Source organism: Poecilia latipinna, unplaced genomic scaffold, assembly GCF_001443285.1.
Source record: "Poecilia latipinna isolate Pla-1442-1.1 unplaced genomic scaffold, P_latipinna-1.0 Scaffold2470, whole genome shotgun sequence".
Lineage (NCBI taxonomy): Eukaryota > Metazoa > Chordata > Actinopteri > Cyprinodontiformes > Poeciliidae > Poecilia > Poecilia latipinna.
Genome location: NW_015115086.1, coordinates 74,529 through 88,393, shown reverse-complemented (window position 1 = coordinate 88,393; position 13,865 = coordinate 74,529). Strand labels below are relative to the sequence as shown.

General features: G+C 37.8%; 1 protein-coding gene and 1 long non-coding RNA gene across 2 annotated transcripts; both read left to right on the top strand.

Annotated features, from left to right (window-relative positions):
• Positions 1–6: 6 nt before the first annotated feature.
• On the top strand, positions 7–8,556 carry LOC106937937 (sterile alpha motif domain-containing protein 9-like). The gene is made up of 4 exons (XM_015019698.1): positions 7–1,107; positions 4,360–4,417; positions 4,499–7,301; positions 8,474–8,556. Exons 3-4 carry the CDS (start codon positions 4,514–4,516, stop codon positions 8,554–8,556), a joined length of 2,871 nt encoding a protein of 956 aa, XP_014875184.1. The 5' UTR covers positions 7–1,107; positions 4,360–4,417; positions 4,499–4,513.
• Positions 8,557–8,897: 341 nt separating this feature from the next.
• LOC106937942 (uncharacterized) lies at positions 8,898–13,825 on the top strand. Its single transcript, XR_001422492.1, has 7 exons — positions 8,898–9,029; positions 9,255–9,463; positions 9,669–10,158; positions 10,526–10,664; positions 11,083–11,115; positions 11,305–11,628; positions 12,900–13,825. It is a non-coding gene; the product is annotated as an uncharacterized LOC106937942 (long non-coding RNA).
• The last annotated feature ends 40 nt before the right edge of the window (positions 13,826–13,865 follow it).

Sequence of the window (13,865 nt, the reverse complement as noted above, 5' to 3'; positions counted from 1 at the left end):
AATTACCTTATTATTGGACTCAGGTGTGTTAATGCTGAGACACAGGAGACCAGCCCTCATGAAGAAAAAATAACTGGCCAAAATAAATCACATTACACCAGTCATTACCGACTCCATTTCTTAATAAACATAATTAAAAAACTAAACAAAGACAAAAAAAACAAGAAAAAAAACTGGTGGTCTGTAAAGCCCTGAATGGTCTTGTGTTTAAAAACATTTCAGCTGCTCAAATCCCAAAGCATTAAGAGCCTTTTCTATCTATACATGTATTATGTCCCAAAAAATTGTGCTATACCTTCATAATTTTCAAATACTTGAGTATTGTGACACAAAAATCCCCAAAATAGTAGTGGAATTCATGTTAATGAACTTATGATTTTTATATAAACTGCAATGCAAGACATGCATTAGAGAAAAAGAACAGAAAAAGAATGTCCCACCTCCAACTCCCTCCAAATTGCTGCCCTGGGCTACTGCCCATCAGCCCTTTCTATAGTTTGATTCAGACAATATATGATATATTTATGTATATGTATGCATTTCTGTGTATGAATGAATTCATGCAAGTTGTAATGTCTTTATATGCATCACATGAGGGACACATCAATACTTTTCTGCCATAAACATGAATGAAAACAAAACACTTCCTGTTAGTAGAAGAAGTACACAGCCACAAGAATTTGTTTAGCAAATATGCCGCATTCAAAGCATGTAGGAACTAATCTAACTGTGGACACTCTGACTCACAAACCTGTCCCACTTCTTTTTCTGTTCGTTACGGTTTTCCCTAGAAATGAAAGTGGAATAATTCTTTATTTTTTTTTTTTTTTTTTTTTTTAAAGAAGCAGAAACCCTGTTTTGTAACATAAATATTACTGACAGCTTTCCGAACATAAGGTGGAGGTGATTCAATTGTTTTGCTTATTTTCGTTTTTCCTGAAATGATCATCATCAAAGTGGCTGACACTCCCTTTGCATACCAGCCGTGTCAGACAAGCAGCAGTACCTTCCCCAAGTGGTTTCTAGTTTCATTTCTGCTCTGCTGTCAGAGAGAAGAGGCACCGACTTCACGGAGGCAGACAGAGCCTGAGAGACTTCTCCGAAAACGTAAGAACTTGGTACATTTTTACACCTTATAAAATACAACCTCTGATTATTTCTAACGAGTTTGGCATCAGAGTGTATATTACATTTGTCTATTTAAAAGGCTTACCTTGGCAACAGATCAGTGCAGGGTTTAACTCAGGATTATGTAGTTAGGCAGTAATCACAGCTCAGTGTTAGACTTGAAGCATCAACCTCTTTTATCTGATGTAGTTAGACTGGACTCTGTTTACTTGACTACAGTTACTATGATCCATTGTTTGGTGTGTGGTATATCTTTATTTATTTTTATTGTAATCTGGGCTTAGAGCCAAAATAAGTGCAATCCAAAATGCAAGTTCAATAAAAAAAAAAGCAGGCTAAATAGAGTCACAGGAAAAGAAAGTGAAACATTTACTACTTCTTGTATTATCAATATAAAACATACAAGTTCTAGCTTTTAGCAGGATTCAAAGTAATCTAAATCTAACCCACAAGGGATGAAATCTATAGATCTAAAAAATATCAATTATAGCCTAATATCTGTTCCAGGCAGAGAGCCTGCTAACTGAAGTAGCTAGCAGACACTTAGCTAAGAAAAACATCCATCCATGCGTCGTTTGTCCGCTTCTCCCTGCAGGGCTTTGGGGTAGCTGGTGCGTATCTCCAGCGGTCATTGGGTTTCAGGTGGGGTCAGTTCTGGACAGATGGCCAGTCTTCCACAGGGGAACACATAGACAAAGAAGACAAACTACAGAGACCGATGAAGCTAACTGTCATGTCAGTAGAGGAAGATGGAGGACCTGGAGAGAACATGAAGAACTTCCTGTTACAATGCAGCAAATTATAATCTATGTGCAAAAAATTATAACTTAAGCTATAAGCATATTATGGAATTAGTGGAGGGTTTAAAAACCTTAGGATATATCTTTTCTTAAAGCAGAGGGCTCCTAAGAAAACCAAAAAAGTTCACTTCATCCTTTTCTGGTTTCTAAACAAGATGTCAAAATAAAGGGTGCTACGATAAATTGGCCCAGATTTTTTTCTGATTGGTAATACATAAATGTGAAGCCAATGTTATCCACCAGTCTTATTTACCTTGCCAACGGTCTAAAAGTCAACCACTGTCCTCTTCTATGAGAGAAGTTTAACTGCTGGCCCCGCCCACCAGGTCATGTTTTCATGTCTGGAGTTAACAGTCGTCACCCCACCGTTGACAACTCAGTGACTTCCTTTCTATATGTAGCAACATTTCAGACAAAAAAAAAAAAAAAAAAAATCGATATCTGCCAAAATCGGAATCGGCAGGTCAGGCTTTTTAAAAATCGGCGATCGGACAGAAAACTCCAATTGGTGCAACCCTAGTAAAAACTTTACACAATTTGTAAATAAACATAAAGCTTATCATCAGGTTTATTTATAGTGATTCTAGGCTTTTCTGTGTGTCCAAAATCTGGAACATTTCTTAAATAGTTCAATTTCATTACCTAAATTTAAAAAGAAACTCTTACATTGCTGTGTGATGAAAGAAATATGAGTTGCTAACTTCATGCTTGTTAACATTCTTGATTTTTACCTGCCAGCTACTGGAGCTCCATAGAAACAAAATAGAAAGACAAAATAAGCAGGAAGCTGAAATCACTGAGCAACTGCTCTCTAAGTGAGAAGACATTGTTTTTACACATTTTATGTCAGAAGGATCGACAAAGCAGGAAATACTCAACTTACCTGTATGTGACACAGAATCAACTGACTTTTTGAAACGTGTCGAGGCAACATTTTTTGTGAATTGTCATGGAATCAACAAACTGAATTTAATAGAAAACTTCTCTGTAATTGTTGATGAGTGTGGCCCACAGGCTCTTTGTAAGCGCAAATTATATAATATTACAGGTTAGTAGAGATTTTTTTTTTCAGAGTTTATGAGTAATGGCTTCCTTTACTGTAGAACAATCTCATATCACTGAGTTAGCTCAGATATTCTCTCACCGTTATGCCAGCTGCTTTATTACAAGAACGCTTCCAAATGAAAATTTGGTTCATTCAGAAATTCAACAGTTCTGTGATTTTTCTTAAAGTATAAATTTATATTTTTATTTCTTAAGTGATGAATGTTACATTTGATTAATTTTGAAAATAATATACATCCTTTAGTTGTGCTTTCAGATGGCGAATTAAAGGTTTAAGTGTTAAAAGACACCTGGTAATAAATATTAAAAGACTGATCATTATTGATTATGTTCATGTTGTATTTTAGGCTTGGAAATGAATGACCCAATGAATCAGTCATAGATGAGATCTACATGTTGTGGATTTGATGATAAAATGTTTATTTTTGACTGCAGAGACTCTCTGCCTCATTCATTAATTATTTAATCCTAAATGGGTTGGACATAAACTTTCCTCCAAATCAGAAGTGGGGCAGCTATTCGATTCCCTGATCAGGGTAATAGGTAATGGTAGCTTCCATACAGTCTGAAGTGAAGCAAAATCTAGAGAAACCACCACATCACAGGTGTTCAACCAAAAAAAAAAAAAAAAATGTAAATGCATTTCTGTAAAGCCTGGCTCTCAACAGTTGTACATTTGTGTTTCATGTCTTTACTTTGTTGTTGGCATTCAGTAAAATACACTATGTTCAATAATTCAGAGTCTGCCAGTATTCGGTTTTCTTCATTTTGAATATGCTTCTAAAGTCTTCTACGCAGACAACTGGGTCTTAATAAAAACAAATATCTCAATCACATTGAATTAAAAAGTAATATTATACACAGGACCGCTTTCAGAAAAGTTATATCCACATGAAGGCGCACAAATCCACACTTCAGTGATGTTTTAAACATGTCAAACCCATAGAGGGCAGTGTAGCGCAAAACTAAAACCTGTCAAACCTGTCAGTCAATCAGATTACTTCAAAAGAAGCACAACTTCTTGTTAGAGATTAAATATAGTGCCAGGTGCATTTGTGTGGACAGATATATAGGTAGAACTACTTTTAATTAGCATAATAAAATCTAAAATAATAATAATAATAAAACACAAGATAATGTTGATTGGGAATCATATCAAAGTAAGTATGTGGATATATTAGCATATAATTTATCACAGACTAATGTGAGGGATACTGATTGTTTGTACACATGCAAACACAATTAGCGTTTTCTCAAGTTTCCACTTTGGTTGTAGTTTTCATAAGTAATCATTTTTAGTGATATAAAACACTTTTCATGTGGATGAAAGGCCAAAAGGCATAAAAATTTATTCTTTCCCCCTCAGATATCCGGCTATGTGTGGTCTGGGACTGACTCAGAAACAAAGTTCCTACTGAGAGTAGGTAAAACAAAAAATAGCAATATCTGTTGTAATGATGTTTTACTTTGCAATTTCACAAATCTCGCATGTCTTTCATCTACAGGTGAACAAGGCAAAAATGTCCAGCAAAACAGCACTGCCCACATCTGCAGGCAAAAAGCTTTTTTCGGAAGAAATCAGAGATTTCTTTACTGTTTTGGATGTCATTTATGCAGATCAGTTTGAAGAAGAGACCATAGACCAAGAAACTGTTGAACAAGCAGAAGAGAAGTTTCTCAGAGGAGCACCAGCTGAATGGTTAAACTTTCACATCAGTGATCTGGCTGAGTCGAATGGCACGGGATCTTCATTCATCAAAAGAGATGGGTATAAGAGACTTGTGCAGCAGATTCACAAACGGAGAAACTACATCGGAACACCAACAGTTAAACTGCTTCACCAGCAAGGATGTGGGGGAACCACACTGGCCATGCAAGTATTATGGGAGATGAGAAAAACCCTCAGATGCGCTGCCTTAATGGGTTCTCCTCTGGAGTGCACAAAGATTGCAAAGGAAGTTGTTCACCTTTTTACTGGAGGCAGCAAAGATGATCTCAACACTGTGCTGCTCTTGATAAATGAAGAGTTCATTTTGGAGCATCTTCAGGACAGCATCATGGCAGAGATCGAAGAACAGCAGATAGATGTTGATATTCCTGTGGTAATTTTATTCATCTGTGTGAGAAGTGACCACGCCATCCTCAAAACTGAACACTACAGAGAACAAGAGGGCTTCATGAAGGGTCATGACTCTGACTACGTCATCCTCAAAAGAACCCTCTCAGACACTGAAAAGGAAAAATTGGATACCAAGAAGGAAGAGCTCAGCCGAAAATACGGAGCCAAAGCCTCCCAGTTCCATGGTTTCAACATACTACACAGTAATTTCTCACAGGATTATATCCAAGAAGCATGTGCTGTCCTTAACACGGTTGGAAGGAAAAATAAACCCCCGAAGACCCAACTTTTGTCCTTCCTGTCCTTGCTGAATGCCTATGTACCAGGCTCCTATCTACTAGAGTCTGACTGCTTAGACTTCCTCAGACATGACAGCTCCCTGCAGGGTGACCTTTCACTGGTGACCCGAATGCAGCCTTTCAGTCATCTCATTATCTCTTTTCAACATGACAAAAGTTGTGAGAAAAGAATCCGGATGGCTCATCCAATGATTGCAAAGCATTGCACTGAACTACTGGCTATTGCAGGAGTGCCCAGAAGTGACACGGCGAGAAACTTCTTGCGCCAATTTTGTCCAGATGAGGTTTCTCCATGTTTGTTTGGCTTCATCAAGGACTTGCTGACAAAACGAGAGCATAAAAAGGATGGGTCGATCGAAGACTCGGATCTGGAGAGATTTTCTACTCTGATTTTACACATTAACGAGATGGAAGACAAAAAACAAAAAAAAAGTGCATCAGTTCTCAAGGTGGAAGACAAAAACCAGAGTGCATCGGTTCTCAAGGTTGCATCAAAGAAGTTTGATAAGAACTCTTTGTTCCCCCAGGCACTTGCTAGGCTTTGTTATGGAGAACTTGAAGACTACAAGGAAGCTGAATTTTGGGCAAAAGAGGCAATAAAACGAGACCCCAAAAAATCCTTTATTGCTGACACGTTGGGCCAAGTTCACAAAAACCATCTAAGGAATGAAAAGCTTTCACTCAAACCACGACAACTATTACAGTTGGCCCAGAAAGCAATTGAAGCTTTTGAGCATGAAGAAAAACTTGCTGAAGAGGAACACAGGAAAAGTTTGACAGAAAATGAGAAATCTAAAGTCCAGTGGAGTTTAAACACCAGAGGGCAGTTTGGTTTCCTGCAGGTCTGTAACATTCTGTTTGATAAGCTTGCCAACCTAAATGAGACTTGGAAGCAAGTGCTTACAAAGAATGTGCCGATGGGCTCAGTCTTGGAATCACTTGGAGACAACAAACTATTTAGGTTTCACCATCTAATAAAGAATCTCAGGGATGAAGTTGAGAAAAAATTTGTGTTCTTTGACACCTTCCTCACTTATTCACAGTCTGTCATGAAAAAAGACAAATCTTATGTTTCAAAAACAGCTGCAGATTGCTTCAAAAAGTATGTTGGAGACTCTGTCCCTGAACACAATGACAGACTCCAACAGACTTTCCAAAAACTGAAACAGAAACTGGCTATCACATCTGCTGGGGTCCTCTCATGTCTAGACCGAACATGTACCTCAGACATTGAACACATCATTAAGTGGTGGGAGGAAATCTGTCAAAGAAATCATTTTCCTACTGATGCTTTTGTCAACTTTATCCTTGCGAAGATCATGCTTTCAAACAAAAACAAGGCTGTATCCAGTTCTGATTACAAAAATGATTTAAAACTAAGAAAGCCACCGTCCTCTGCCACACAACCAGAATATCACCTTCTCTCTCTACTTCTGTTTTGGCCTACAGACGATGAAGACAAACCAGTCTCTGATCTCAATCAATTAATCAAAGATGCAAGTCATGCTTATGAGCGAGAATACAAGACGATGTTTCGATCAAGATACCTCCGACCTCTGTTTTTTCTTGGGCCAGGCAAAACCGTGAACAGATTTGTTCCCCGACGGGATCTTGAGATCTTTTGGACCAAAAATGCACTGGAAGAATCAAACACAAACTGGAAGAATGAGAGTATCTTCAGAGATTCCATAGTTGAAGAACACCTTCTCAAAGTTGAAGGAGTGGTGCGAAACTACAGAGTCTATGCAAGATTCAGAGGTACTGAAGTTGAGGTAGAGGCCAACCGAAGGGACAGCCTCTGTAAATCAGGTCAAGTCTCCTTCTACCTTGGATTTACCATCAAAGGTCCAGTAGCCTTCAGCGTTCGGAGAAAATTCCTGGTCACTGAGGGTAAGAAAACTACTGTTCACAAAAAATACTGTTTGCTTACTGAGAGGCACTGAGCAAGAGGGGACATACTTTTTGCCCCCCATCTTGTTGACTGTTCACTGGTGTTCACCCTAGTGAATAGCCTATAGGCCAAATGGTAATTGAAATTACCAGTCCTTTTTAGAGTCCTTGGAGTGGCTCCTGGGAGTGCTCCTACTGGGGACTCCTTTGTTCTGCACAAAACTTGAATGATGCTTTGTTATTCAACATCTGTGCTTGTCATGGATTGTTCAAAACAAACCCGATATTCAAACATATGGGTGCCCAAACATGCTCTTGAGACCAAACACTTTGAGCTGTCGTTTGATGATCAATTTTGAGGAGTCTCCTGTCAGAATGAGCATCATCTCCTACCTCCATTACAACTTTGAACACATCGTGGAGGAGACTGAGTCTAAGCAGACCATCTTTCATGCCTTCATTGTGGAGACATCAGATTTGAGCTGTGGCCATAAGTTGGCGGGTGTCTTTGACGGCAGCATTCCTAACCCCCCCCTGGTGAATATATAGTCCTATATGGTCTTTTTTGACTTGTTCAACTTCTGAAGCAACCAGTACTTACTGGTAGTCCAAGCAAAATAGGGTACCCTAACCCTAATGCAGCTTAGGTGGGTACTGAGTCATAAACTCAGGTGAGGGAGAAGTTCAATGAGGCCATGGAGAATAACTTCTATACAGCATTCAGGAGATTATGATCTACTGTCCAGCGTCTTAGGAGAGAGCAGCAGTGGTGGGTGAAAATTTTCAAGGCTTTTTTAAGGCTCTGGATGCTGTGGGGTTCTGTTGGTTGATAGACTTCTGAAAAATCACAAACATCAGGGGAAGTCCCCCTGAATTGACAGACTAAGATGGTGGTCCCCCTAATTTAAAAGGGGGAACTGAAGATTGTGTTATAATTACAGGTGTCTCACACTCATTTAGCCTCCTAGGTAATCCAGGGATTTGGATGAGCTCTGAGTACTGACCAAACGAACAAGACTGTGTATACAAGCACCAAAATTAATTTCATTTGCAGTGTATTTGGGCTTTCCCTTATTGATAGGGTGAGAAGCTCAGTCATCCAGGAGGGGCTTAGAATAGAGAGCAATCAGTTGAGGTGGATCAGACATCTGGTAAGGATGCTTCCCGCCAAGGGGAGATCCAAAGACAGACCGAAGAGAAGCTGGAGGAACTCTGCTTCTCAGCTGATCTGGGAACATTTTCGGATGCCTACTGAAGAGATGCCCCAAGTGGGTAGTGAGGCTTCTCTACCTAGCCTGCTGTCCACATGACTCGAACCATTAAGCAGAAGATAATGAAAGGATGGATGGAGACCCACAAGTCCAAAAGTATATGTTAATTTTTCACGTGACTGAAGTAAATTCAGCATATTATTTATCAATATACAAGGTATAAGGTATACATATTTATATCAATAGATCAAAATATTTTTTTGTCTTTTTTATACTCTGGACTATGATACAAAATGCTTTCTGTTCAAAGAATGTTCACACTGACAATTGTGTTCTATTATAGAGAAGTCAGGGAAAGCAAAGTCTGAAGCTCATGAGATGGTAAGTTTTTTTTGTTTTGTTTGCTGTCTTGAAAAAGAAATACTAAAAAACTATATTGCCTTTTGAATCAGGACACATGTGACTGGATTAAACTTGACCCTGAAGTCCACAGAGTGAGGGAGATGCAAACATACAGGTGATTACAAGTTTACAAGGGTGATTTAATGGAATCCAGGACTGTTAAAGAACACATATTAATGCAATCACAAATTATTTTCTGTTAGGTTTTACTCACGATTAATGATAAAATATCTTTCAATTAATTTAAACAAAAAGAAAACCTTGATTAAGTGTGGCATCCTTTCTGCAACAAGGATGTATGGCTGAATGTTTTCATTAGATTTTTCTTTTCATCTCCTAGCTTGCAGTCAGGCAGCGGTTGCTTTGAATGCAGTGTATCCACCTTGCGCTGGGTTTGCAAGGAGCCCATCTCCTTCAGGTACCATTTTGGCTCTTGGGAGGAACACTATGAAAGAATTACCCTCATGGATTACCTGCCTGCTGGACCTGTGCTGGACATCTCAATCTTAGCTGGAACAATGGAGGAGGTGTATCTACCCCACTGGATTGGTAAGTTATACAGTTCCAGTAAGAAGCTTGTACATATCAAATCAATCTTGATACACCAGGAAGGAGAGTATGTCCAATTTTATTTTACAGGTACACCACACATTAAGAAAGTTCATTTATATTTATGAGCAAATAATAACTGTAACTTTTTCTACCTGATGTATATTGTTTGTGATTGTTTTTGGTGTGATTTGGTTTCTTTTAGGTACTGAATCAACAAGTCCAGACATGTTTGCAGTTTTGCATGTAGATGCTTGTGGAGATTCTATAGAAAAGGTGTCTGACGTGACATCTTCCTACGTGAAGTTACTTCAGCCAACATTTTCACCAAAAGCTCCAATTTTCCTGAAAAAGCTGGGGATATCAGTGAAAGTTCGCTCAGATGTTTTAATATTCAAGACTATAAAGGAGTACCTTACCCTTCATGTTTACCTCGTCCCACATTGTTTGAAAAAGGTTTTTCTAAACTAATTACTTCAGATATTATGTATACAGTAGTTTGTTTGGAGTTTTCAAAATGGGAACTCAACCACAAAGATTGATTTTATTTCACTTTATTTTGACAGAAAGTTTGTGAAGAGGAGTCTGGTCATCGTTCAAAAATTATCTCAAAACCAGGCAAACAAGAGTCCTTGGAAACTCTGGATTCTTTCAACTTGACAACAGATGCAGACAATGCTGAAATTGAGCCTGAAGTAAGACAATTTCTGTCATTCAGCACAAACAAATTGGAATTGAGGTTTTAATTTAATGATGAGCAAACTTAGTGCCTTGACAGTCATGGCCAAAATTTTTGGAAGTCATTCAAATGTGTTTTACAATCATTGTGAAGTCAATTTAAGCTACAACTTGTTATAGAAAGTGATCAAATGCATATTATTTGTCGTGTATTCTGAAAAAACAGTAATTTCATGAGCAATGGAGAAGCTGTGAGAGACTTTCAATGTCTCTCACAGAAATTAGCTGACTGATTGTTACATAAGAGGGGCATATGTGCTTGAAATCATTGCCTCAGAAAAGCCTTTGTGGAATCAGAAAAAAACATCAGTACTTTCTCCACAGACATTGTGCCTTGCATATGACACTGGAACATACTTTGAAGTGTGCATCAGAAATGCAGACAGTGACTTCAACCTAACATTAACAGCAGAAAACAAAAGCAAAGATCGAGTCATAATCTGGAAATGCAAAATTCGAAGAGGTCAGTGTTTTTTCTTCATTAATATGAAAAGGCATCTTAGTAACATATATCCTACTCATGGCTCATTACAGTAATTCCAAATTAAATAGATTCATGACACACAAATAGTAAGGTAATACCAATAATTGTGTAAGCTATAGCATGTTTTTTATAATAAATGTTTAATGTGTATAATTTAATAACACATTATTGGAACTTAAATTTTAGGTTTCAATTAGCTCTAAGTCATGTTTATCAAAATTGATTGAAATAAATGCTTAAAAGAAAGCTGTGTGTACTGAATTTGAATTGAGTTATTGAAACACATTAAACCAAGATGCAACTCTGACATGTAATCATAAACAGTAGTATCTGCATTTTTTAACACTCAATGGTTTCATTATTTATGAATTTAGTTTTTATCTGCCCTCTATTTTAGGTGACTATAAAAGTAACATTGATAACTCACAAGGTAAGAAAACATTTAAAAAAACAGTAACTTTGCCAGTTTGTCTCATTTTATAGCATCAGCATCCACTCCCGTTTAAGACAACTTAACATTTTCACTACACTCCATAAAAAAGTTATAAAACTGAAGTTTTCCTGTTAATTATTCTATCTTGTTGCATGTCTTCCGTTGTTTACCCTCTGGATTGTTCAGCCATGGCTGAAGAAGCTGAATCTGCACCCGTGGTGCAGCTGCTTCAAAACCAGAAGGCAAAGCTGATAAAGATTCTCAGCGCGGAGGCAGATTTTGTTCTACAGCACGCACATTCCCGACATCTGACTTCGGATCAGGGCTATGAGAAGATTAAAGCTTGTCGTGTTCCTCGTGAAAAGGTGCAAGAGCTTTTGGATCATGTCATCCAGAAAGGCGCCAAAGCAGCCAAAGGAATGCTGGAGCTGCTGAAGAGCAAAGAGATGCAGGAAACATTTCCTATGCTTGCTTCTGTTCAATGTCTGCATGTCAAAAGACCATTGTCAGGTATGAAGAAAATAAACTTATTTTTTCTTATTATGTGAAGGCTGTAAGCATTCGCACAATTGACTTGGCGCTACCCAACAATCAATACATGTAGCTACAACTTGGTAATTTCTCTGTAAAGCAGTAACTTTTCAGGCATATGGTAATATTCATACACAGCCTGACATATGTGATCAAAACATTGTTTAGATATATACTATTACATGTTTCCCAACTGTTTTTGCATGTGCAAAATTTGCCCAAGATAATTATGCCAATAAGGCATAGATGTCATGACAGAAAACTGGTCAAATATTTAAAGCTTAAAAATATTAAAATAGATGACACGTATCCCCCAGTAATGCTAATTTTGAGAAACAAGACAACCTAATAATTATGGCATAGCACCGTTATGCCTGGATACTCTGGGTCTACGGTCCAGAAGATGCCTCGGATTATATTTGCTGCGTGTTCCACATATTGTGAAGGTAAACAATGCCTGAGTTGGGCAAATTAGTGCAGTTGGACTCCTAACAATATTTATGCAATAAAATCAAAACAAAACACACCTTGATTAAACTTTGTTATTTAACAAACAGTTAATTTAAACAACTACCAGTGAACAATAAACCGTCATGCAGACAAAGGGTTATTGAAAACAAAAAAAAAATCCCTCACTCAAAGTTCCTTTCTGGGCTCATATGAAAAACATTTATTTTTTGCAAAAGCTCTTCAGATCCTTGGTCAATTTCTCTGAGGTTTCCCGCAAATAGCTTCAAAGACCCGTTGTATGACTCGCTTGAAATATTTTTGACAATCTTCTTTGCCTTAATGTTGGCTGATAAAGCAAACATGCCTCACCAAGTAAAGCCAGGAGCATCACTACCTTGACCACATGACAGTTTGTTGGACGTTTGTTCTACTTTCACATGGGGGTGGAGCCATCTTGTCTCCACCCCCATGCAAATTGGGAAATGGGGGTGTCATGTTAATTGGGATCATGTTTCTCTTTATTCATTATTTTTCTGGTATTGTTGACAATTTGAAGTGGTAACATCGATAACACACAAGATAAGAAAACATAGTATGTTTCTACTCTTACAGAATCAAGTACTGAGGGTGCTGATTAGACACTGATAAAAAAGAAATATAGGAAATACTGTGATGCAGAAATGTTAATATTTTACAGTGATACATTCTATAACAATTATAGTCCTTAGGGTTTTGAAAGTTGCTTTGTTTAACTCGCGCCTAAGATTTTTAATTGCTTTATTCTATCATTTTCGCAACAGATTAACATTTTGTTCAGCTCTGATCGAAAGAGTGAAAGACACCAAACATATCCTGGACAAGCTGCTGAACATTGGCTTGATTGTGCAGAGGACACGCGATACTATCAGTGACATAGCAACTGAACCTGAGCAGATGACAGAGATTTTGAAGACTGGAATTTCATCTGGGAGAAGCGAAAAAGACGATTTCCTTAAAATCCTCAAAGAGTCTGAAGCCGCTATTAGAGGAGATTGAAGGATGTCTGCAGGGGAGCAATCCAAGAAGAACAACAGAGGTCATAGGACAGAAGGTTTCCCACAATAAAACAAACACATCGAGTTACTGAAGTGACCAAGTCAAAATCCACATTAAACTCTAAAGACTGACGTGGAAGAACTATGCTGTGTAGAAACTAAAGTAATAGAAAAAAAGTAAATGATACAGGCATCATGTCCTCCAAAAATAAGTTTTCCTTAGAGGTGATTGTTTACTTTCATAACTGAGTTGTTACACACGTTTTTTGTTGTTGTTGTTGTCATATGTAATGATTTATAAATAATGTAAGATAATATTTCTTATTTCTTTAAACAAAGAGAAACTCTAACATCTTGTTTGAAACTATAAACTCCACAGTACCTGTGTAGATAGCCTCTAACGATGACAGTGATGACTTTCTCTATTGTTTTGTAAGCCATGAGGCTCTCGTCATAATCTGAGATCTTCCAGTCAAAGATTAGATGGAGTCAAAAAATAAACGATAAAATAATAAAAGACTGGATGGATTCCTCATAGGGGACAAACAGAGCGGCAACCCTCACAGAGTGGAGTGCTTTGCATCCATCTTTGTGATGTTTTGATTGTTGATTCTCTTAAGGGGCAGAGAAAGACTTATTTATACTAGTTTCTAACTAGTTTTATTTGGCACATGGGTAACACTTTATTTGGAGGGGGGTGAATAAGACTGACATGACACTGTCATAAACATG